This window comes from Salvelinus sp. IW2-2015, linkage group LG33, assembly GCF_002910315.2.
Source record: "Salvelinus sp. IW2-2015 linkage group LG33, ASM291031v2, whole genome shotgun sequence".
NCBI classification, from domain to species: Eukaryota; Metazoa; Chordata; class Actinopteri; order Salmoniformes; family Salmonidae; genus Salvelinus; species Salvelinus sp. IW2-2015.
The window spans coordinates 14,800,716-14,826,966 of record NC_036872.1 but is presented as its reverse complement, the minus strand read 5'-3'; the positions used below and the strand labels follow the sequence as shown (position 1 = coordinate 14,826,966).

At 42.0% G+C, this 26,251-nt stretch overlaps 1 protein-coding gene across 1 annotated transcript in view; it reads left to right on the top strand.

Moving 5' to 3' along the window:
- Positions 1–3,528: 3,528 nt before the first annotated feature.
- The window catches only part of LOC111957357 (transmembrane protein 132D-like), a 204,107-nt gene continuing 181,384 nt past the window's right edge, over positions 3,529–26,251 (top strand). The window contains exon 1 of the mRNA XM_023978126.2: positions 3,529–4,372. Coding sequence (XP_023833894.2) covers positions 3,609–4,372 — 764 coding nt within the window. The 5' untranslated portion in view covers positions 3,529–3,608. The remainder of the gene's footprint in view (positions 4,373–26,251) is intronic.

The following is a 26,251-nucleotide window of genomic DNA, read 5'->3' as shown; positions in this document are numbered from 1 at the left end:
ATAACCCTTACACATTCTGGAAGTGTGTTTTGGGTCATTGGCTTGTTGAAAAACAAATGATAGTCCCACTAAGCCCAAACTAGATGGGATGGCGTATCACTAAAGAATGCTGTGGTAGCCATGCTGGTTAAGTGTAGTCACCTGGAATGCAAGAATTAGAGTGATGGAGTGCTGCATCAGATGACCTGGCCTCAATATTGCCCCGACCTCAACCCAATTGAGATGGTTTGGGATATGTCGGAACGCAGAGTAAAGGAAAGGCATATGCTGAGCATATGTGGGAACACCTTCAAGACTGTTGAAAAAGCATTCCAGGTGAAGCTGTTTGAGAGAATGCCAAGAGTGGGCAAAGCTGTCATCAAGTGTGTCTACTTTTTCGGTTACTACATGATTCCATATGTGTTATTTCATAGTTTTGATGTCTTCACTACTATTCTACAATGTAGAAAATGGTAAAAATAAATAAAAACACTTGAATGAGTAGGTGTTCTAAAACTTTTGACCGGTATTATATTTATATATTTATATACAGTGGGGAGAACAAGTATTTGATACACTGCCGATTTTGCAGGTTTTCCTACTTACAAAGCATGTAGAGGTCTGTAATTTTGATCATAGGTACACTTCAACTGTGAGAGACGGAATCTAAAACAAAAATCCAGAAAATCACATTGTATGATTTTTAACTAATTAATTTGCATTTTATTGCATGACATAAGTATTTGATACATCAGAAAAGCAGAACTTAATATTTGGTACAGAAACCTTTGTTTGGCAAATTACAGAGATCATACGTTTCCTGTAGTTCTTGACCAGGTTTGCACACACTGCAGCAGGGATTTTGGCCCACTCCTCCATACAGACCTTCTCCAGATCCTTCAGGTTTCGGGGCTGTCGCTGGCAATACGGACTTTCAGCTCCCTCCAAAGATTTTCTATGGGTTCAGATCTGGAGACTGGCTAGGCCACTCCAGGACCTTGAGATGCTTCTTACGGAGCCACTCCTTAGTTGCCCTGGCGTGTGTTTTCGGGTCGTTGTCATGCTGGAAGACCCAGCTACGACCCATCTTCAATGCTCTTACTGAGGGAAGGAGGTTGTTGGCCAAGATCTCGCGATACATGGCCCCATCCATCCTCCCCTCAATACGGTGCAGTCGTCTGTCCCCTTTGCAGAAAAGCATCCCCAAAGAATGTGTTTCCACCTCCATGCTTCACGGTTGGGATGGTGTTCTTGGGGTTGTACTCATCCTTCTTCTTCTTCCAAACACGGCGAGTGGAGTTTAGACCAAAAAGCTCTATTTTTGTCTCATCAGACCACATGACCTTCTCCCATTCCTCTCTGGATCATCCAGATGGTCATTGGCAAACTTCAGACGGGCCTGGACATGCGCTGGCTTGAGCAGGGGACCTTGTGTTCACTGCAGGATTTTAATCCATGACGGCGTAGTGTGTTTACTAATGGTTTTCTTTGAGACTGTGGTCCCAGCTCTCTTCAGGTCATTGACCAGGTCCTGCCGGGTAGTTCTTGGCTGATCCCTCACCTTCCTCATGATCATTGATGCCCCACGAGGTGAGATCTTGCATGGAGCCCCAGACCGAGGTGATTGACCGTCATCTTCAACTTCTTCCATTTTCTAATAATTGCGCCAACAGTTGTTCCTTCTCCCAAGCTGCTTGCCTATTGTCCTGTAGCCCATCCCAGCCTTGTGCAGGTCTACAATTTTATCCCTGATGTCCTTACACAGCTCTCTGGTCTTGGCCATTGTGGAGAGGTTGGAGTCTGTTTGATTGAGTGTGTGGACAGGTGTCTTTTATACAGGTAACGAGTTCAAACAGGTGCAGTTAATACAGGTAATGAGTGGAGAACAGGAGGGCTTCTTAAAAAAAACTAACAGGTCTGTGAGAGACGGAATTCTTACTGGTTGGTAGGTGATCAAATACTTATGTCATGCAATAAATGCAAATTAATTAGTTAAAAATCATACAATGTGATTTTCTGGATTTTTGTTTTAGATTCCGCTCTCACAGTTGAAGTGTAACCCTAATGATAAAAATTACAGACCTCTACATGCTTTGTAAGTAGGAAAACCTGCAAAATCGGCAGTGTATCAAATACTTGTTCTCCCCACTGTATATTTGAAGTCGGAAGTTTACATACACTTAGATTGGAGTCATTAAAACTTGTTTTTCAACCACTCAACAAATTTCTTGTTAGCAAACTATAGTTTTGGCAAGTTGGTTAGGGCATCTACTTTGTGCATGACAAGTAATATTTCCAACAATTGTTTACAGACAGATTATTTCACTTATAATTCATTGTATCACAATTCCAGTGGGTCAGAAATGTACATGCACTAAGTTGACTGAGCCTTTAAACAGCTTGGGAAATTCCAGAAAATGATGTCATGGCTTTAGAAGCTTCTGATAGGCTAATTAACATAATTGGAGTCAATTTGAGGTGTACATCTGGCTGCATTTCAAAGCCTACCTTCAAACTCAGTGCCTCTTTGCTTGACATCATGGGTAAATCAAATAAATAAACCAAGACCTCATCCTTGGGAGCAATTACCAATCGCCTGAAGGTACCACGTTCATCTGTACAAACAATAGTACGCAAGTATAAACAAATGGACAATGACCCCAAGCATACTTCCAAAGTTGTGGCAAAATGTCTTAAGGACAACAAAGTCAAGGTATTGGAGTGGCTATCACAAAGCCCTGACCTCAGTACTATAGAAAATTTGTGGGCAGAACTGAAAATGTGTGTGCGAGCAAGGAGGCCTACAAACCTGACTCAGTTACACCAGCTCTGTCAGGAGGAATGGGCAAAAATTCACCCAACTTATTGTGGGAAGCCTGTGGAAAGCTACCTGAAACGTTTGACCCAAGTTAAACAATTTAAAGGCAATACACTTCTGACCCACTGGGAATGTGATTAAAATAAAAGCTGAAATAAATAATTTTCTCTCCTATTATTCTGACATTTCACATTCTTAAAATAAAGTGGTGGTCCTAACTGACCTAAAACGGGGAATGTTTACTAGGATTAAACGTCAGGAATTGTGAAAAATTTAGTTTAAATGTATTTGGCTAAGGTGTATGTTAACTTCTGACTTCAACTGTATATATTTATATATATGAGAAAATAAATAGTACTGAAATGTGCAATGGTCTTGACCCCTTTTTAATATCAAAACATCACAATAACCATACACCATGAAATACACCTACACCATAATGTAATGTATTGTAATGTAGGCCTAATTTTAGGCATGACCGCAGCTTACATTACTCAGTGTCTTCTCTGCTGTCTGTGTGTAGTTTTATCAGTTCTCTCTGGTACAGTAAGCTCCGCTCCAAATGGCTGTCAGTACAGCCATTCTACTTTTACTGGAGGGAAGCTTTAGAGGAAATGTACAGGATGTACAACAAGTGAGCACTGACTGAGCTTGTCCTGACTCAGCTCTTCTTTTCTGTCTTCCAGTAGCAGACTGTCGAGTATTGGAGGGATTGCAGAGGTTTTCATCCATCCCCACCTACTTGCCTGTCAACTACCAAGTGATCAACGCAGAGTCTGCTTTCTTCCTGAAAGAGGCCAACCAGGAGTTCATGAGGAACTCCAGCCTGCTGTCGCGGACAGAGCCCTTCTTCATCTACCAGGCCCGCAGCATGCCCTCAGTAAACGCCAGCTATGGCCCTCTCTCTGTGGAGCAGCCTGTCACCCTGGAGCTCATCCAGAACCCTTGGGCCTTTGTGGCCTCCTCCATGTTCACCTTCAACTGGAAGGTGCAGACTTTCATCATCCAGGACAGGATCTACCTGTCCAACCCCAGGGTCCAGGTGCTGTTCTACGTGGCGGGCAGGGACTGGGATGACTACAGCGCCATCGACAAGCTGCCCTGCGTACGCATGTTTGCCTTCCACGAGACCCAGGAGGTGCGTGGCACCTGCCAGCTGAAGGGGGAGCTGGGGCTGTGTGTGGCTGAGCTGGAGCCCCTGGCCGGCTGGTTCAGCCCCCCCAGCGTGGTGCCTGGGCGCCAGAGGACCATAGAGCTGGCCGAGGGGACCACAGTGGAGCTCTACTACATGTTACAGTCAACAGAGGCAGGGGAGTGCCACTCGGAGGAGGCCCGGAAAGGCAACTCCATCCGCTCGGATCAGGAGGGTCTATTTGGCTCATCCACCTCCACCCCAATGAAGAGGATCGGCAGTGTGCGTCTGTACCAGAGCCCTGCCGCCCTGGCCTTGACTGAACACAGGCTGGATAGTAACTTCCTGGTTATGGTGCCGACCACGCCCATGAGGCAGAGGGACACTGTCTCCGCCTTCATCACTGCCTCTGCCTTCTCTCCTGTGGAAATGTTCACCCTAAGGTAAGCCAATACATAAGCATAGTCTTATATTAAAGGTTGCTCATTAGACCAGTGCTTATCTTCATATATCGTGTCTCTGCAATGCTGTATTACAGAGTGAATACATTTTTTAATTAACTTTCTGCAGTACACCCTAGTTGTAATTAAATTAGTAAACCCAGATTGTTTGCCAAGGATTGTAGGGCATTTGTAATGTTTGGCAGCTAGGCTGTTAGTCCTGATTTTTTTGTTATCTCAGTGTTTTTGCTGTCTCCAAAATTAAAGTTACTTTACTCGGTTTAGCCAAGCTTATGTAACTCAGCAAAAACAGGGAGTGGAGTATCTTTATCTAAGATAAATAGTCAAATTCAATGAAGCTGTAGGTACTAATTAGAATGTGCAGATGAGACTAAGTGAATTTGATAATTAACACACAATGCAAATGAGGATGTCATTAATTAAAATGCATTCCCATTAGCGTAATCACTGTTAGTCTGATCTTAATCACGCTGGTTGAGAACATTTATAAACCATAAGAGATGCTGTGACTAGGGGTCAAGCCAATTTGTCAACCTGTGTAAATGAAAACAAGCCAACTGGCTGATCCGATTGTTTGCTGCTAAGGTGAATGGGAATGCTGACCCAGCTAGCAATGAGGAATCGGCCCAGAAGCGGCCCTCTTCTGGGGGGCCGGAACTGATTGAATCGGCATGGAATCGTGTGTCGGACTCAGCCCAGAATCAAAAAGAATGACTGCCCAGAATCGGCCCAAGTACATTGGGCCGTTTCCGTCTACCGGGATTCAGCCAACTTTGCCGGCATCTTACCAGAATCCCTCCAGAAGCGTCCCGATGCAAATTTAACAAGGACATCCCGGCCAGCCAAACCCTCCCCTAACTCGGACGACACTGGGCCGATTGTGCGTCACCTCATAGGTCTCCCGGCCAGAGAGTAGCCCCAATCGGCCCGAGCCCCAAGTAATACATTTGGGCCAGATAACTCACACCGGAATTGGCCCGAGCTCAATCCCCGCATCCTAGCCATATGTAATACTGCCAAAGGCGACCCAGACTCGGGCCACATGATGTCGGCCGAGTTTGACTCTCAGCCAAGTGCCCAGACGGAATCGGCCCAGATCCACTGTGCTAGCTGGGTTGAAGTTAGTTACACTTTTCTCATCTTAAACAATGAAAATAGAGGACAAGTTATCATAAATGTTGTCATAAATGTCCTATCCTATTTTTCCTATTTGATGTTGAATATATCTCTCAGAAATTTAACTTCCACATGAAATCAAAAATATTAACCTAATAAAAACTAGGATGTAACATTTAATCACCAAATATTTATTCTGGTGAGATGAGGTAATGGCAAGTTTTTAATTCAGAAACTATAAATAATCCTAGTTTTTCAGCCGATGAATTAAGCGTCCAAATTGGCCTCAGACTTAATAGCCTGTGGTGTTTTTATTTAGTAGCAGTGGTGTACTTTGTGATTACCAGCCTCTACTGGCTAGCTGCGAGGTGCAAATAGATAGCACAGTGGATCTGGGCCGATTCCGGCTGAGAGTCGGGCACTTGGCTGAGAGTCAGACTCGGCCGACGTCATGTGGCCCGAGTCTGTGCCGCCTTCGGCAGTATTACATATGGCTTGGATGTGGGGATTGAGCTGATTCCAGTGTGAGTTATCTGGCCCAAATGTATTACTTGAGGCTACTCTTTGGCAGATGATTACACAGGCTGCTTTATATAATTAACATTTCATTATTTATTTATTTTTCCATATTTTCCTAATTGTTTCTGTGATCAAAAAATACAATTAACCTCCCGAGTGGCACAGCGGTTTAAGAAACTGCATCGCAGTGCAAACCTAATTTCTACAGATCCTGGTTCGAGACCCGTGCATGCTGTGTCCGGGAGACCCATGAGGCGATGCACAATTGGCCGAGCTTCGTCCAAGTTAGGGCAGGGTTTGGCTGTCCGGGGTGTCCTTGTCCTATTGTGCTGTAGCAACTCATGTGGCAGGCTATGTGCTGACACAGTCACCAGGTGTATGGTGTTTCCTCCGACACAAAATGTTTTTTTGTGGATGGGTATAATTTGTACGTATAAAATGTATAATAGTAATATTTAAAATGACTAAGTTGGGTAATTTTGTAAACATTTATTTAAATTTGCATTGGGACACTGGTAAGAGCTTCTGGAGGAGATTCTGGTAAGAGCTCTCTGGCCGGGAGATCTATGAGGTGACGCACAATTGGCCCAGCGTCATCCGAATTAGGGGAGGGTTTGGCTGGCCGGGATGTCCTTGTTAAATTTGCATTGGGACGCTTCTGGAGGGATTCTGGTAAAATGCCGGCAAGGTCGGCTGAATTCCGGTAGACGGAAACGACCCAATGTACTTTGGCCCATTCTGGGCAGTCATTCATTTTGATTCCGGGCCGAGTCCGACACTCGATTCCGGGCCGATTCAATCAGTTCCGGACCCCCGGAAGAGGGCCGCTTCTGGGCCGATTCCTCATTGCTAGCTGGGTTGGTATGCACTTGGTCTCTGTAGCGCTGTCATTCTCTATTGTGGTACACTATGCGTGCATCTTTGAGCAATACTTTTTATGTTAAACTTAGGGGAAAGTTCAACCATAAACACATTCCCAGGCGTTTCTTTAGATAACAGCAAAAACACAATTTGTACAGAAGTAGCTAGCTAGTTATGCTAACGTTAGCTAGCTAGCTAAAGAAAAAAATTATGTTCACAATGCCATGGCTCAATGCCTCTTGATTCAAGTAACTTCCCACAATGATTGTAATCAGGACATCCATTCCATTTAGCTACTTTGTTGTAGTTCTCAGGTCAAAATATTTAAGCAAATGATCCCAATTCTAGTAGTAGTAGCTTGTGACTAGTTAATACTGAATAACATGTATAAGTAGCCTAGGCTATATTATATTTTATATGAACAGGCTGATCTGTTGTTATTGTCTTCTGTGGAATTCATAAGGGAGTGAACTTTATTTATAATAAGGTTTACATTGAGAAAATCGGACCTCTCTGAAATGAAAATGGATGGCCATCCTTACAGCAAAATATATTTACCAAGTGACAAGGTGGATAGCAGCGAACATGTCTACCGTTTACCTTCACTTTTTGGACAGACCAGAGACTTAGATATGCAGTTTTAGAAACTGTTCTTCATCCTGTAATATTACATGGCAACATGGGAGTTTTGTGGTTTTGCAGCCCACCATGGACAAGAGTAGGGATGGAAAGATCTCCTATATAGTAAAAACATTTCATTCATCTATTATCGTATTTGCAGGTCCGAGAAAAAGTAGCCTTATAAACATTTAATGCAGTTCTACATAATTTTAAATATTAGCAGAGTATGTTTTTAATACCACACAAATTACAAAAATGCCAGGCTAAGAATGGACAAAGAGATAGGCCTATTTGTTAATCTTATCATATTTCTCCAATGCCAAATCAGCATGTCTTATTTGCAACAAAACTGACCCTGTTTGCAAATCATTTCATTTGAGACTTCATTGGGAATCTGAGCATGGTACTTTCAAAAGTGAAGCCTACATTTCCATCCCAGACAGAGTAGGTCTACCGATGCAGAAAAATGCAAGCTTTAACTGCTTGCTTCTCTTCTTCTGTGGCCAACAAGAGAAGGTCACAAGTGTTTCCTTGAAAGCTGTCTGGATTTAAACATCTTCTATTGTACAAAAAGTGAATAGCTTAAATCAATTGATGGTGATAGAATTAGATTACCTCCCAAGCAAAGGCAGCCTCAAAGAAATGAAACAATGCTATCCCCATATGCATCTAACAGCTTGTTTCTAGCATAAAGCATTGCGGACCGAAACGCTGATATAGATAACTTTATATAATCTGATCCGTTTTATTTTCTTCAAAATCTTAAACTAACAAGGGTGTGCTTTTTTACCATTTTCTTTAATAAAAGTTAGACCTATGGCATACCCTCTCATACCCCCTCAATTGAAATCTTGGTTGTAACTTAACAGCCCTTCATTGATACAGAGGAAGAGTATTTAAAGATTGCATGGTGGGTGGAGGAATTGACTGACACATCTATGGATATAGCAGACTAGAGCCTAATTTTGTCCGTCAAAAGTGGTAGGCCTACCTCTTATTTCTTAAATAGGAATAAATAGGCTCCAACACAAGGCTCTCTTGTTTTTAGTAAAGTCTAATTAAAATGAAGACAGGTTAAATTAATTATGCCTACTCGAATTTGCCTGCTGTCTGCCCCATGAGCTGTCCACTTCTGATTGATTGTGCTTCAACTGCTGCTTCAGGTTTCTGCACCACAATGTAGCTTACTCAAATCTGGCTTATTGTGAGGTCAATAACTCTGATAAATACATCATGGGCAAGAAACACATTGTTTTAATTAAAATAAATGATAGTAGTAGCAAGCTATCAAAGTTGACCTCTGGTCCTCCTTCTCATCTTCACGCTCTCCTTCTTGAACTGAAAATAACATAGGATATAGACTAGTCCGCACGCAAGATAGTGCCTTTTTTGGATTAGGCCTAATCAACAACAAAAATTGGGAAGAAACCTCCTGAACTGCCACCATAGCCCTACACAGCATAGCCATTGGTTAGGCAGTACACAATGGAATATCCATTGCGGTGTGTAATGCAGCCTAGTTTTATTTACACCATCCCAGCAGCTATCTTAGAAATCTAACTTTGCTCTGGGCTTCTCCAAGCATACACTTCATAGCCTATGGCCTATAGACAATGGATAATTTGATTGAGACCACACTAAATAGCCTGTAGAAGCCCTTGATATTGCGCGCCCAGCAGAGAATCAGAGAAGATGAGTGGCACTGGGCACACATCGATATACACTGAGTATACCAAACATTAGGAGCACCTTCCTAATATTGAGTTGCACCCCTCCAATTGTCTCAAGGCTTAGAAATCCTTCTTTAACCTGTCCCCTCCCTTTCATCTACACTGATTGAAGTGGATTTAACAAGTCACATCAATAAGGGATCATAGCTTTCACCTGGATTCACCTGGTCAGTCTATGTCATGGAAAGAGTTCTTAATGTTTTGTATACTCCGTTTTGCATAATAAACAACTCATTCTAAAACACTGAGAAATATAGAAATGTTATCAATTACAAATTACATGACCCCCCCTGGACTAAATTAAAAAAATTCTAAACTCTCCCCTTGACTGAAATTGAAAAAGCATGACCCTCCCCCATTTTCCTCCAGGTAACCATTCTGTACATTTGTATCCGTCCTTGTTGGACAGATTTAAAAGCTCTTTGTTCTTTGTATCCATAGAGCCATTTCTTTTTTCTTATAGTCCAACCTTTCAATCAGAAATTGGGAGAATACTCATTTAGAATGCCTGAAGCTTTAACAGTACTTAAGTGTGGGTGTGTGTGCATGTATGAGTGTGTATGTGTGTGTGTGTGTGTGTGTGGCAAGTGTTAAACTTCAAGAACATTGATAAGAGGGAGTAGGTCTACTTAGGGGCTCCGAGTGGGCTTCCGGCGCACAATTGGCCCAGTGTCGTTAGGGTTTGGCCGGGGTAGGCCGTCATTGTAAATAAGAATTTGTTCTTAACTGACTTGCCAAGTTAAATAAGAAAATAAAAACATTGTTAGCATTAATAGCTGTATGTTACAGTGACTTTTGTGTTGTTTATGGTGAAAATGCCATTAAAAACATTATGATACAGACGATGTTGTGTTTCTTTCCCTTACAAACAAAACATAGTATGCCTATAACTCAATACACTGCTTTTGTTAAGATTTGTTTTGTGCCAAATTTGAGCAAAATTGAAAAGAGATGAATGAGATGAAATGCTATTAACTAATGTCATAAACGTGATTAATTATTTGAATTATTTGACAGCCCTAAGAACCAATATACTTTGTCAAACTTCTATGATGGCATATAATATATTATATGTCATATGTTATATAATATATATTAGAATTGTTATGCACATTATAATTCATAAGTTTGTGCCAACATCCATCTTTCTTCCAATTGTCACTTACCAATGCAGTAGAAGAAATACATATTATGTATCCAGAATGAGAAGAACATGATTAAACATCTCTTCACAGTAACAGTAACCTACTCTGAGCCACTTAATTCAGCAGTATACAGGTCAAGCTAAATATAATTACAGTCTGTCAGTGGTACTGTAAACAACTTCGGCTGCGAGTCCCACTCTCAATCTTCACCTCCCTCAACTCCATGTTTACTCAGAGACACTTGCTGCGACAGAAAGCAGTAATGAGAACTCATTTTTTATGTCCAATCATAGCCAATGGGTTGTTTGATTGGCACATTTTTTCTGGACCAACTTTGATATTTCCATCTTGTGACAACATGTCTAGTGTGATTGGAAGAGAAGGCAAGTTCGGATCTGGCCAAGCTCCATGAGTGATTAAAAACTCAGAAGTGGTAAAGATTATAAGTATACTCTTTTTTGTATACTTACAAGTTAATTAAGACTGGAAACATAAAGAAACAGATTGAGAGAATCTAATAAGGATTGTGAAGTGATTGCACAAACTTTGTGACATTCACTTAATTACTGAAGTGAAAAGTGATAAAACTAGACAATTTATTCCTTTGAAGAAATGTCCACCTTTCTTCCTTGTTTTTTTGGTGAAGATTTCCTCGAATTTATCAAACTAGACAATCTATTGTTTGGAAGCAACATCCAAGTCCACCCCTCTACCTTGGTTTGTTGGCTTAGATTTTATTGAATTTCTACTGGAATTTCTTGACGTCCAAGTATGATGTGTTACATGTATTAGATGGAACAACCCCCTCCACCAGACTCATCACAAAGGCCTCCTCACTAACCACTGAATGACAAACTACTCACTAGCAGAGGGTGACACAGATCCAATCTCATCAGTTTCCAGTCTCTCAGAGGAAGAATGCGTTACCATAGTATAGATATATTTTTGTATGATTGGAAATTCCCCTCTTATTTAAATACAAAGGAGAATGTTCCTCTCGGTGTTAGTAGCTATTGATGCAACGCTGCTAACATGAGTCAGTGTTGAGATTTGCAATTCCCATTGGCAAATACTATAAGGTATCTAAACAGGGTTCGAACAAGTTTTGGAATCAGAGAACATTGCTGTACGCCATAATGATCCACCTGGACTGAATAGGATTACACAGGATTAAGCCTGATTATTGTTTGTTCTTCTGTGTTGATTCTCTGTTGATATTTTCCTGCTGTGCTAAGTTGATGAGTGGGTACTAACAGAATGTCAATACATAACTGATTGCCCTATCAAGTCCAATTATGCCATTTTATCTTGTTTATGAGTATTGGATTCCTGCAACCCGGCCTATTCGTCTGCTTTTCAAAGAACAATATTACGGAAAAAGGATAGGAATAGACCTAGCATCCAAGATTTGAAGGACAATTAACAGAAATGTTCAAGTAATACATAACAAGAAGTCATTAACATACAGGGATCTATTTTAACAAACCTAACACAATGGTAAATCTGACACGCTCTTTGGAAATGGGGATGGATACGAGCCGAATGGAGTATGCACTGCAGGTACTGTAGGCCTATGTGAGTTGTGAATAATGAAAAAGCATGATGGGTAGACCCCACGAATAGACCAATATAAGTATAAGAGAGACACCAGCCACATTTCTGTTGAACCAGCTTTTGTTATAGTAGGGTAAGGGTAGCTTACTAAGGGCTTGTTTTGTAATCAATCGAAACGGAAAACAAACAATTTTTACAGGAAAGAACATTAACCCCTATGTGGTGTTTGGGTCTGTGGGACCCATTTTCAGTGTTTACTAAAATAAAAATTATACAATGAATTATTTTTTCAACCTGAGACTCATTGGCCTTAGCTCATTTCTGTGAAGAACATGTAAAATAACACATTTTCATTGAGTACACACTGTGCACCCCCCTACACATTAATATTACATATGTGGTGTTCGGGTCCACTGGACCCACGGGTAATAAAAGTGTGGAAAAGTGTGTGTGTAGGTGAAAACAAGTAAAAATTAAACAAAGATTTGCTATGTGCTTTCACTCTGTCTTTTCCTCCTCCCTGGGCCTGCTGTCTCAACATAGCACCAAAAACCTGTCTGTCTCCCTGCCTGTCTCGCACTCTCTACCCTTTGTGGTGTGTGAAACTATGCAATGTCTTGCGGGAACCTGCACAATGTTATTACAATACATTATTTCGATACATTGTAAAAAATTCTGTATTTTCCCAAACTACCCCAGCCAGGTGCAAATTTGGTGGATGGACACAACAAATAAATAGCTTTGTATGTGTGGCTCCTAACCACAATCAATCAGTATGGCAAAAATCATCTCTGCTCAGAGGCCCATAGATTTTTTTTTGCAGAGAGAGAAGCTAGTGTGGAAGGAGTGTCTTCCACTTTGGAAGATTAAGAATTTAATCTGTCAATTGGGAGTCTGACAGTCAGTTGGAAGAAGAGGATGAGATTGACCCTCATCCAGCCCCAGGACCAGCCCATCAGCAACCAGCTCATCAGCAGCCTGCAGGAGGAGAAATATGGATGTAAAAAAATTTGTGAAAATGAATGGTCTTCTTGCTCAAGGACTGAGCCACCCCACATGGCTGCCAATGTGATAAGGACGCAACCAGGGCCGACGCGGATGGTGGTTTCTCATGTTTTTAGGACATAAAGTCTTCTTTTGAACTGTTCATCACATACACCATACAGAAAATTATTCTGGACTGCATTCATTTGGAGGGAGGTGTGTTTTTGGAGAGGGATGGAAGTAGATGGGCCAAACTCATTTACATGCATACTTTTGGGTTCTTATCCTTGCTGGTGTTTTCAGATCCAATGAGGAATCCACAGAATCCCTGTGGGATGCAGAAACTGGCAGAGAACTTTTCAGTGCAGCAATGTCTCTGGAAAACTTCCACATTTTCCAGGATTATCAGCTTCGATAACCTAGACTGGTCCCAAAATGGCATTTTGGGACCGCTGCCCCTTCAGGCAGAGACACAAGCTAGCTGCAATCAGGTCAGTGTGGGTGGACCTCCTTCCCCTGTTTTACAACCCTGGGCCCAACGTTACTGTTTATGAGTAGCTTATGCCATTTTGGGACCGCTGCCCCTTCAGGCAGTACATACCGTCTAAACCCGCAAAATATGGAATCAAGATCTGGGCTGCCTGTGATGCTGCTTCGTCATATGCGTGGATCTTGCAAGTGTATACGGGCAAGCCAGATGGAGGAGCCCCTGAGAAGAACAAAGGGATGCAGGTTGTCCTGGACATGACACAGGGACTCCATGGCCACAACATCACATGCGATAACTTTTTTACTTCGCACAAGCTGGGACTGGAGCTCCTCAAGAGGAAGCTGATGATGGTAGGAACAGTATGAAAAAAACAAGACAGAGCGCCCACCTTAGCTGTCAAATACACAGAACAGGCCTATCAATTCCTCTAAGTTTGTGTTCACGGCTGACACGTCCCTAGTGTCCTACTTGACAAAGAAAGGCAAAAATATGGTACTCACGCTGCATAGGGATGGGAGAATCTATGGCCAGGAACATCAAAAACCAGGAATCCTAATGGATTACATTGCCACAAAAGGAGGGGTGGACATTTTAGACAAGCTGGTGACTGGCTACAGCTGCAAAAGAAGAACCCTACACTGGTCACTTGTGATATTCTTCAACAGCTTGGACATCTCGGCGTACAACGTGTTTGTCATCTGGATGGCGTTGAACCCAGATTGGAACAGAGGGAATCTCCAGAGGAGATGACTCTTTCTCGAGGAGCTGGGCAAGGCATTGGTAAGACCTCAAATCCAGAGGAGGTAAGATATTCCAAGGACCCCAGCTTCTGCTGCTATTGTGAGGATTCAGGAGGAGGATGCTGGTGCCCCATCTGCCCGACCCACAGAACCAACAACTCCAATACCAGAAGTACGTGTGAGTGATGTTGCATGTGTGTGTCTGACTCTCCTACCTTGGCCTGCTGTAACTAGATATGTGAGAGAGTGAGATGTTAAATTCCTGAACTAAGTGTTTTCATTATTCTAGATTGCAGTCGGTAGCAACAAGAAGAAGCAGTGTGATGTGTGTGGACCCAAGAAGGACAAAAAGTGCAAGAAATACATTTGCAACACACGCACAGTACAACTCTGTCCCTCATGTGGTGTGTAGACCGGCCTTAATGTGTGTTCAATGGGACTCATTATCATTTCCATAAAATGCTGGATGTAAAATGTTTCCTTACAAATATTAACCATGTATGTTGTCTATATTGTTTGTAATTGATATGTCAACATCTAAGTATTAAATATTTTTACGGAAATTGTTATGGTTGTATTGTTTTAAAAACCCAATAATGTTGTGGGTTCATCAGACCCGCGAACATTGTGTGAATAACAAAAACATGAACACCACACAAGGGTTAAATTAACACTAAGACCAGCTTTTGGTTGGTCTTAAAAGGATCCAACCCTTTTTTTCAATTTTCGCCCAAAATGACATACCCAAATCTAACTGCCTGTAGCTCAGGACCTGAAGCAAGGATATGCATATTCTTGATACCATTTGAAAGGAAACACTTTGAAGTTTGTGGAAATGTGAAATTAATGTAGGAGAATATAACACATTAGATCTGGTAAAATATAATATAAAGAAAAAAAATGGCATTTTATGAACCATTGCATGTCTGTTCAAAATGTTGTATCAAGACTGCCCAAATGTGCCTAATTGGTTTATTAATACATTTTCAAGTTCATAATTATGCACTCTCCTCAAACAATAGCATGCTATTATTTCACTGTAATAGCTACTGTAAATTGGGCAGTGCAGTTAGATTAAGAAGAATTTAAGCTTTCTGCCCATATCAGATATGTCTATGTCCTGGGAAAAATGTTGTTACCTACAACCTCATGCTATTCACATTAATCAAATCAAATTTATTTATATAGCCCTTCTTACATCAGCTGATATCTCAAAGTGCTGTACAGAAACCCAGCCTAAAACACCAAACAGCAAGCAATGCAAGTGTAGAAGCACAGTGGCTAGGAAAAACTCCCTAGAAAGGCCAGAACCTAGGAAGAAACCTAGAGAGGAACCAGGCTATGAGGGGTGGCCAGTCCTCTTCTGGCTGTGCCGGGTGAAGATAATAACAGAACATGGCCAAGATGTTCAAATGTTCATAAATGACCAGCATGGTCAAATAATAATAATCACAGTGGTTGTCGAGGGTGCAACAGGTCAGCACCTCAGGAGTAAATGTCAGTTGGCTTTTCATAGCCGATCATTCAGAGTATCTCTACCTCTCCTGCTGTCTCTAGAGAGTTGAAAACAGCAGGTCTGGGACAGGTAGCACGTCCGGTGAACAGGTCAGGGTTCCAAAGCCGCAGGCAGAACAGTTGAAACTGGAGCACAGCCAGGTGGACTGGGGACAGCAAGGAGTCATCATGCCAGGTCGTCCTGAGGCCTACGTTAGCTCAACCGTCCCGTGGGGGAAACACCGATCCCATAGACGTTAAATATCCCCACCAGAACATACTGAAATTGTCACTTTGCACGTTTTTAAGGACACACCTCAGATACTGCCACCCCTCCCACCTCAGTCCAAGCAAGCTCATATAAACAGGTACATTACCAATCCTGGCGCTAGGGTTTGAAAATAGAAGAGCGTCGGCTTTAACAGACAAAATTTCTATTTAAAATGGGTTTGACAATTGTGCTGTCTTAACGCCAGCCGAAAATAGAGCCCAATATGTTTTCAGCAATCATTGTAAGACTATAATTAGTGTGGTTATAAGTCATTCCTAATTTATCATCCCTCTGTATTAGATGGTTTATATGCAAATCGGATTACCACAAAAGCTAGAATACTGACTTAAAATGATATTTTCCCCAGGACATGTAGTATCATAAAGAAAGGTTCACTAAAGGAAGGTGCCCTACTTACAAACAATTCAATCACACAGCATGCTTACCGCCGACCACACTATCTTTGTAGCCTATGTACTGTTGATCAATGTCAATGGATTCGCCACATAGCTTGCATTTTGGCATAGATTGATGGGAGTCACACAGTGACTTGCTATTGGAGGAGGGAAGCCTCTTAAAACCTGATGGTTACTATGTCCCTGTCTAATGATCTAAATAGCCTCCTCATCCAAACAAGTGTAGAGTCCATATGTAAAACAGCGAGAGATGCATTAGCTTGAAGGTAGCTCAATAACACAATGCAGTGTTTCATGATGACACTCAATACGCTGAGACATTATGAAGTGAGGCTCAGGTCTTAGAAGTTCTTTTGAAACTACCTCTGTGTGATCAGAAAGCTGTCATTAGAGGTCTTTAGCATGACCTCTGACAACAGAGACAGCAGTGCCTTCAGAAGGGCAGATTGAACACAGGGCACTGAGTCAATATTAGCATCAATACAATGATGGAATAACAGCTTTTGATTTCATGCTTCCTTCATGTAAGGTCTCTGATTTTTCTAGACTGAGGCCGTGTTTGTGTCCGTGCGTGTCTGCGTGCACTTGTGTGTGTCTGTGGCAGTGCACAGCTGTGTGTTTGCAAGTGTTGGTGTATACAGTATGTTTATTTGTTTGTGTCTGTGTATACTTGTAATGCCAGATAAATAATCTTGCTTCTCCCTTTGTAATTTGTTTTAATCATTTGCCTCCCACCAAGAACAGTCTACAAAACATTGGTCTGAAAACGGATTTAAATTAAACTTGGAGCTGTCAGCTGTGGGAGAAATTGGGAAGTGTGTGTATATGTATGTGTGTGTGTGTGTGTGTGTGTGTGTGAGTGTACTCGGGAGCGGGTGCACACTCTGAATGCCAATAGCATGAACTACTTAGGGGAATCAATTTGCCTCATCTTTAAAAGGCATTGCATCAGTGAGCACATTATCTGCTATTATGCTTCATTATGTGTGCTGATGGACAACAGTGAACTAATGTTTGCAGCGTGGCCTGACAAATCAGCAGGTGCAGGATGCTATGACTCAGATGCTGCTCAGAGGAGGGGAATGGGGGGTGGAAGTAGGGACCTGCAGAGATGCCAGGTCTTTTCTAAAGCTTCAGAGTTGAGTGTGTTAGAATGCTTGGCAGGTGAGTGGGCAGATTACTTGTTTCACCTCTTGTGAGAGGAGATATGTTAAATGATGAATTGTTAAGTGATTTAATTTGATTTCGAAAGGATTTCCTGGACAGGTTTTTACCTCTGATTATACAACATCATGACCCAGAATGCCTCAGTAACATTGCTCTACAGTTGTGTTGGTTGTAGTCTCTGTCCTTTTATTCCAAACACTATTCCAAAGGCATACCCTAGATATTTCTCTAAACCTCTCTCCAGGCTTTAGGTAAGGTTTTTTCTTAGTCACTTTTATTATAATAATTTGGTGGGTGCTTATATTTGTCCAATTTCACAGATGTAAAACTATGTATTATACACGTGTGAATTGCAATTTTATTTTTTGGCATATACCAACTACCCTGAGAGAGGGGTCACAGCCAGGGTCTGCCATTATCAACAGCGACCCTGGAGCAATTAGGGTTAAGCGCCTTGCTCAAGGGGACATTGACAGATTTTTTACCTTGTTGGCTCGGGGATTCAATATTGCGACTTTCCAGTTACTGGTTTTCATAACTGTGACCTTAATTGCCTGCCGTCTGTAAGCTGTTAGTGTCTTAACGACCGTTCCACAGGTGCATGTTCATTAGTTGTTTATGGTTCATTGAACAAGCATGGAAAACGTGTTTAAACCCTTTACACTGAAGATCTGTGAAGTTATTTGGATTTTTACAAATTATCTTTGAAAGATAGGGTCCTGAAGTTTGTGTCCTGAACCCTGTGGTGGTGGTGCAGCTCAACTCTTTAGTGGTGCAGCTCAGATCAGAGATCCAAAGGAGATATTGTCTCAATTCTCTACACTCCAGAGCTCCCTTGGATGTATCTGGTCAACAGCAGTGTGCTCAGTATGAGTATCAGTATGGCCATCCAAGGCCAGGGTAAAGGAAGGTGAGTGACTTTTACTGTGGCCTGAGCCTGACACTGTGCACTGCTTTAAACTGGACCCATATTTACTGTCTGCTCAGGGTTTATAGAGGAAGGAAGGTCTCTCTCTGTTATAGTTTGTGTGCTTACTGCACAAGAGACCAGACTGTAACAAGGCTGATTCCTTTACTTTATTCATCCCCCCCTCTCTCTCTCTTTGTAACTAGAGAGAGGACACAACAGAACAATATTTCCATTAGGACGATAAGTACAGAGTTAGATGGTTAAGTGCTTCTGTGTAGAATAATGGACAACAGTAACCAATGCCTGTGTGAGAATACACAACCTTGCTTATGGTGTTAAAAAGGCCAAGTAAGTGAGTTCCTATCCAACAGCTAATGTTAAAACATTCTGATCTGTCCCAGAAGCCTGAAACTTACTCCAGGCCCATAATGGGGTAATGTCATTTGAGCGCCATAATCATCTACTATAAACAGCTATGAAATCAGACGCTATTTCAGTTGGAGTGCATGATAGTTGTGTGATGAAAACCCAAGTGAATGCCGCTTCATATAATGGCCATGGTGGCAGGTAGCCTAGCGAGCATTGGGCCAGTAACTGAAAGGTCGCTGGTTTGAATAGCTCAGCCGACAAGTTGAAAAAAATGGGTGGAATTTGTTCTAGGGTTTGATGTAACACTATGGTTGACCCTTGAAAACAACACATTTCACTGCACCTATCCAGAGTATGTGACAATCAAACATCTGTATTATTCATAGCTGGCCACATTCTGATGAAGCTATTATTTCATATGAAATTGAGATGTAAGCACCCCAGAGATCAGATGGTTGAGATGAGAAAATATCCAAACCTGAGGTGGATTCATATGGCACTGAAGGCCGTACATGAGATGGTTAGATTGATAGGTTGACAAGCTGATCTTTAGATACTGAGGGATTTGTTGTGAGATCTACCAAATGGCAGTTGTGTTTGTGTGTAGGTTCACAACATGCAAAACGAATCACAAATTGCAGATGGCATAAATGAAATATCTTTCCTCCCTACAATTCCAATAGCCAATAGAGCCATTACCAGAGGCATGGATCAGTTTGATTATTGTGTGTCTGATTTTACAGCTGCCCAATTGCCCAGTGCGCCAGTGTAATTTCTTTGTGTGAGCTCATGAGCACAATGATAAATGTGTTCAGTGGAAAGGGACAAAAACACAGCCCATTTGAGCATGCAGCAGATAGTTCTACTGATAGCAATTCTCCTCACGGTTTCAATAAGGCAGCACGGGAGGCTCTACTAGTTGACAAAACCCAACACCTTTTCTGCTGAGCTTGCCTATTGGAACTTAGCCCATTAAGGTCTTAAGTTTTTATTAGCCGGACGATTGGATCACCTGTGGCCCAGCCAGCAGGTGACACATGTCCTGTTAACAAACAGTCTTGCCAAAGTTCCACCGTCTGTCTGGAGAGAAATACTGTACTGTACCACTCATTCACTGGGCTGAGCAGGGCCCTGCCCACTTAGCCCCCTGGTTCAGTCACTCACCCACCACACTGCATGCAGATTCATAGGGCCACTTATCACCTGTAAAGACACTTGCAAAATGCAATGCTGTTGTTTAATATGGCCCTCGCCCAGACTGCGCAGATAAGATCACTACTTACTAACATGGCCTGTGTTTTAATTCTTCTTCTGATGTTGACTAAATGTAACTCTTCTTCTATTTGTGAATATGCTAATTGAAAGCTGAACAGTGTGTGACACCTCACAGGTATAAATGTTCTCTGTGGGAAGTTAATGGAGGTCAGACTCTTGATGCCAAAAATAAAATAAATAAATAAACACTAATAACAATAGAGCTGTACACTCTTAGTAAAAAAGGGTTCCAAAAGGGTTCTTCAGCTGTCCCCATAGGAGAACCCTTTTTGGTTTCCAGGAGAACCCTTTTGGGTTCCATGTAGAGCCCTCTGGAAAGGGTTCTACCTAGAACCAAAAAGGGTTCTCCTATAAGGACAGCTGAAGAATCCTTTGAGATTCTATAAAACACCTTTTCTAAGAGTGTAAGGAATGGATCTTAACACATCTCCATATGTTCATGCATTCAAGTTAATTAATTATGTGCGGTACGACTGAATTAAATCATGATCATATATTCTATTCAGTAGAGAGAACTAATTAATGGGTCAACTTATTCAATCATCATAGTGTTGTATTTCCCTGCTGCAGACCGTTTTTTCCCCTCGTCTCTGATCAAAGCAATATTCTTATAATTAATTACAATCTCTAATCCATAATAATGTCATGGTGGCCTTTGTTCAGCTCTAATTTCATTATTTTGCTGATTGTGTTAATTGATTCAAGATCACCTTAGATGTCCATGAAAAGCATGTTGAATCACAAAATTAAGCATTAGCACTAATGGCAGAGCATTTTGATTAGGGAATTGCAAAATCTGGTAAAACAAGGACTTTTATGGCCATTTATTAATCAATTTAGACTTTTTCTGAATCTATGTTCAGAGTTGACAGAAATGTTTTCTGACTCAAAGAGCAAGCACATACTGGTCATTAAATTAATTAATCTGCTAAATAGATTGGGTAACAAAATCAACTATCTTCCTCTGGGGTGGGTGGTGGGAGGAGGGGGGCAAAGAAACTGGTGTCTTCTTTAGATATTGATATTACAAATACCATTTTGAAGCATATGGAGTCCAGCTCCTTATAACAGCTCCAAGAGAGTCTGTCAATTAAGAAAACAATTATCAGGTTGCTCATCCTAATATACTTCTGTTCATTTTCCTAGAATATTTTCAAAAATACCACCATGCAGGGAAATATATGTTGTACATTGAGACACAGAAAGTACCATAACATTTCCATTCATTGATGTTAGGACTAGATTACCAGAATGTACGGTATGTCTCCAGGCTACATATACCTCAAATAGTTTATCCTTGTAGATTTTAAGTAAAGTGCATTTCATGAGTTCTCACTACCAATTAACCTAATTTGAAAAAAATTGAGAATTCTAACATTGTTTTCCATTTCCTTTGAATGTCAAGTGCATTCTGTCACCACTGTGTAGCGTATCAGTGAATAGATTCAGAAAAGCATACAGAAATGGAAAAATAGATTTGTATGCTATAATCTGCAGTTAGGGATCTTAAAAGAAAGAGTCATCATGGTGTGCAATGTGATGTGTGAAAAGCCCAAGGACATATTTTGTGGGAGCCCACATAATCACTATCTGCTCTATGTTTCTATTGATTCTAAAAGGGATGGTTCTGCAGCTTCAGCCATGGGTAGAGGGGGGTGTATTCCATTTAATTACCCCCCCCCCCCCCACTTAAAGGTCCAACGCAGCCATTTTTTATCAATAAAATCATTTCTGGATCAAAATGTATTACCCTACTGTAATAGTTGTCCATTAAAATGAACCAAAAAAAATTGGGGGCAAAAAACATATTCCTTAAGCAAAGAATTGTGTAAGGACTGTCTGGGAGTGGTCTGAGTGGGGAGGGGGAAACTGAAAACAAGCCTTTTTTGGCAAAAAGGTTTGGAACTCTTTGTTATTGGTATATTAATCAATTTGACGCCTGGTGATGTCACCTGGCAAGCCGAAACTCCCCCCATGCAAACCTGCCGATTATAAGGTCCTGTGTAGATTGTATATTTCAACCAGCAAAAATAAGGTAAAAACACTGATCAATGTTTACAGTGTTAGTTTCATCAGGTGTTCTACAATATTAGGGCTGTACCCGACCCCAAAAAATCTTGGTCAACCGAAAGTCGTCTGTTCGATTGGTCAAAATGTTTAAACGTGTATTTTTCGATATATAGACACACCTTAAGTGTTTTAATAAAATCAACTATATGCATTGAGCTTGTCTGATGCTTTAAGCTTACGGTTTGATGAAATAAGACAAATGCCTCAAGCGAGCGCCAGAGATCTAGATAATCCCCCTAATCTTAACCTGATCCATCTATTCTCCTCCCACTCCTGCTGGCTTTCGTAAATTCTGCCATTACTCTCCTGAAGTTGCCGGTAATAGGCTACATGAGGAGTCGGTAACCTTTCTCATGTGGAAATGTTGCCATTGTGAAAATGGCACCGACAGAGAGGGCTGCCATGTTTCTAGCTCTTAGGAAACCTTGCAGTATTTTTCTTTTTTATATATATTATTTCTCACATTATTATCCCAGATTTATTTTGTGTAATTACATATAGCCGGGAAGATCTATTGGATATCAGAGCGGCGGTAACTCACCAGTACTACCAGCATTATGACCAGGAATACGATTTTCCCGAAGTGGATCCGTTGTTCGCACCCCCCAGGGCAATTGAACTGATTCCAGAGGCCAACCCAAAACACAGCCGGCGGATGAGAGGTACTCGGAGTGGTCTTCTAGTCCGACCACCCACCGCTTCCGAGTATATTATTCGCTAATGTTCAGTCTCTGGATAATAAAGTTGATGAGCTCAGGGCAAGGATTTCTTTCCAGAGCGATATCAGGGATTGTAACATACTCTGTTTACGGAAACATGGCTCACTCGGAATATACTGTCTGAGTCCGTCCAGCCAGCTGGGTTCTCAGTTCATCACGCAGACAGGCATAAATATCTCTCCAAGAAGAAGAATGGGGTGTATGTTTCATGATTAACGACTCGTGATGTGATTGTGATAATATACAGGAACTCAAGTCTTTTTCTTCACCCGATCTAGAATACCTCACCATCAAATGCCGACCGTATTATCTCCCAGGAGAATTCCCTTCGGTTATAGTCACAGCCAGTATATCCCCCCTCAAGCCGATATCACGACGGCCCTCAAAGATCTTCATTGGACTTTATGCAAACTGGAAACCACATATCCTGAAACTGCATTTATTGTAGCTGGAGATTTTTGAGAAAAAGGCTGCCGAAGTTCTATCAACACATCGACTGTAGTACTCGCGCTGCTAATACACTCGACCACTGCTACTCCAACTTCCGGGATGCATACAAGGCCCTCCCCTGCCCTCCTTTCAGAAAATCTGACCACGACTCCATTTTTCTCCTCCCTTCCTATAGGCAGAAACTGAAACAGGAAGTACCCATGCTAAGGACTATTCAACGCTGGTCTGACCAATTGGAATCCACGCTTCAAGATTGTGTTGATCACACTGACTGGGATATGTTCCGGGTAGCTTCCGAGAATAACATTGATGAATATACTGATACGGTAACTGAGTTTATCAGGAAGTGTATAGGAGATGTTGTACCCACTGTGACTATTAAAACCTACCATAACCAGAAACCTTGGATGGATGGCAGCATTCATGCAACACTGATAGCGTGAACCACCGGATTTAATCATGGCTAGGTGACTGGGAATATGCCAGACTACAAACAGTGTAGTTATTCCCTCCGCAAGGCAATAAAATAGGCAAAACGTCAGTATAGAGACAAAGTGGTGTTGCAATTCAACAGCTCAGACACGAGACGTATGTGGCAGGGTCTACAGACAATCACGGACTACAAAAGGAAAAACCAGCCATGTCGTGGACACTGACGTCTTGCTTCCGGACAAGCTAAACACCTTCTTCGCCCGCTTTGAGGATAACACAGTGCCACCGACGCGGCCCGCTACCAACGACTGTGGGCTCTCCTTCGCTGTGGCTGACGTGAGTAAGACATTTAAGCGTGTTAACCCTTGTAAGGCTGCCGGCCCAGACGGCATCCCTAGCCGCGTCCTCGGAGCATGCGCAGACCAGCTGGCTGGTGTGTTTATGGATATATTCAATCTCCCCCTGTCACAGTCTGCTGTCCCCACATGCATCAAGATTGCCACCATTGTTCCTGTACCCAAGAAAGCAAAGGTAACTGAACTAAATGACTATTGCCTCGTAGCACTCACTTCTGTCATCATGAGAGACTAGTCAAGGATCATTTCAACTCTACCTTAACTGTCACCCTGGACCCACTTCTATTTGCTTACCCCCCCCAATAGATCCACAGACGATGCAATCGGCTGCATACTGCCCTATCCCATCTGGACAAGAGGAATACCTATGTAAGAATGCTGTTCATTGACTATAGCTCAGCATTCAACACCAACATTAAGCTTGAGGCCCTGGGTCTAAACCCTGCCCTGTGCAACTGGGTCCTGGACTTCCTGACGGGCCACCCCCAGGTGGTGAAGGTAAGAAACACACCTCCACTTTACTGATCCTCATGCTTGCTCAGCCACCTCCTGTACTCCCTGTTTACCCATGACTGTGTGGCCACACACGCCTCCAACTCAATCATCAAGTTTGCAGATTACACAACAGTAGTAGGCTTGATTACCAACAATGACGAGACAGCCTACAGGGGAGGTGTGGGCTCTGGAAGTGTGGTGCCAGGAAAATAATCTCTCACTCAAACATCAACAAAACAAAGGAGATGATCGTGACTTCAGGAAACAGCAGAGGGAGCACCCCCCATCCACATTGATGGCACCGCAGTGGAGAAGGTGGAAAGCTTCAAGTTCCTCAGCATACACATCACTGACAAACTGAAATGGTCCACCCACACAGACAGTGTGGTGAAGAAGGCGAAACAGCGCTTCTTCAACCTCAGGAGGCTGAAGAAATTTGGTTTGGCACCTTAAACCCTCACACTTTTACAGATGCACAATTGAGAGCATCCTGTCGGGCTGTATCACCACATGGTACGGCAACTGCACCACCCGCAACCGCAAGGATCTCCAGAGGGTGGTGCGGTCTGCCCAACCCACAACCGGGGGCAAACTACCTGCCGTCCAGGACACATAGATCAACCGATGTCACTGGGAGGCCAAAAAGATCTTCAAGGACAACAACCACCCGAGCCACTGCCTGTTTACCCCGCTATCATCCAGAAGGCGAGGTCAGTACAGGTGCATCAAAGCTGGGACCGAGAGACTGAAAAACAGCTTCTATCTCAAGGCCATCAGACTGTTAAATAGCCATCACTAGCACATAAGAGGATGCTGCCTATATACATATACTTTTAATCCCTGGCCACTTTAATAAATGGAAAACTAGTCACTTTAATGACTAGTGTTCCCGAGTGGTGCAGCGGTCTAAGGCAATGCATCTCAGTGCTTGAGGCATCAGTACAGACACCCTGTTTCGATTCCAGGCTGTATCACAACTGGCCGTGATTGGGAGTCCCATAGTGCGGCGCACCATTGGCCCAGCGTTGTCTGGCCGTCAGTGTGAAAATAAGAATTGTTCTTAATCTCGTATGTATGTACAATATTCTATTCTATCTTAGTCTATGCCGCTCTGACATTGCTCGTCCATATAGTTATATATTCTTAATTCCATTCCTTTACTTAGATTTGTGTGTATTGGGTATATGTTGTGAAATTGTTCGATATTACTGCACTGTCAGAGCTAGAAACACAAGCATTTGCTAAACAGGTGTATGTGACCAATACCATTTGATTTGATTTGATTCCACAAATCTGCATGCCAGTTATGTTTTTCATATGCACATTTTCGTGAAACTGTTTCATTTCATTTATAATAACGTCTTCATATCTCAAAATTATTGTCATGTGGTTAATCAAGATTCTATTGAAATCTAAATGAAAATGATTGCCATTGCCAACTATGTAAAAATAGCCTACATAAATCCAACAAATAAAGACATTGAAGCCTGCAGGTAGAAAATATCCTGATAAAAACAAATATCCTATAATTCTCATTGACTACACATCGTGTGTCTGGGACGAACTTGAAACATTGTATCAACTATTAAGTTGGGTCCAGCCTGAAGCTTGCTTACAACATTATAAAATATTCTGGGCCCTCAGAGTTTCCACTCCAGTGAACTCCGGACAGACACA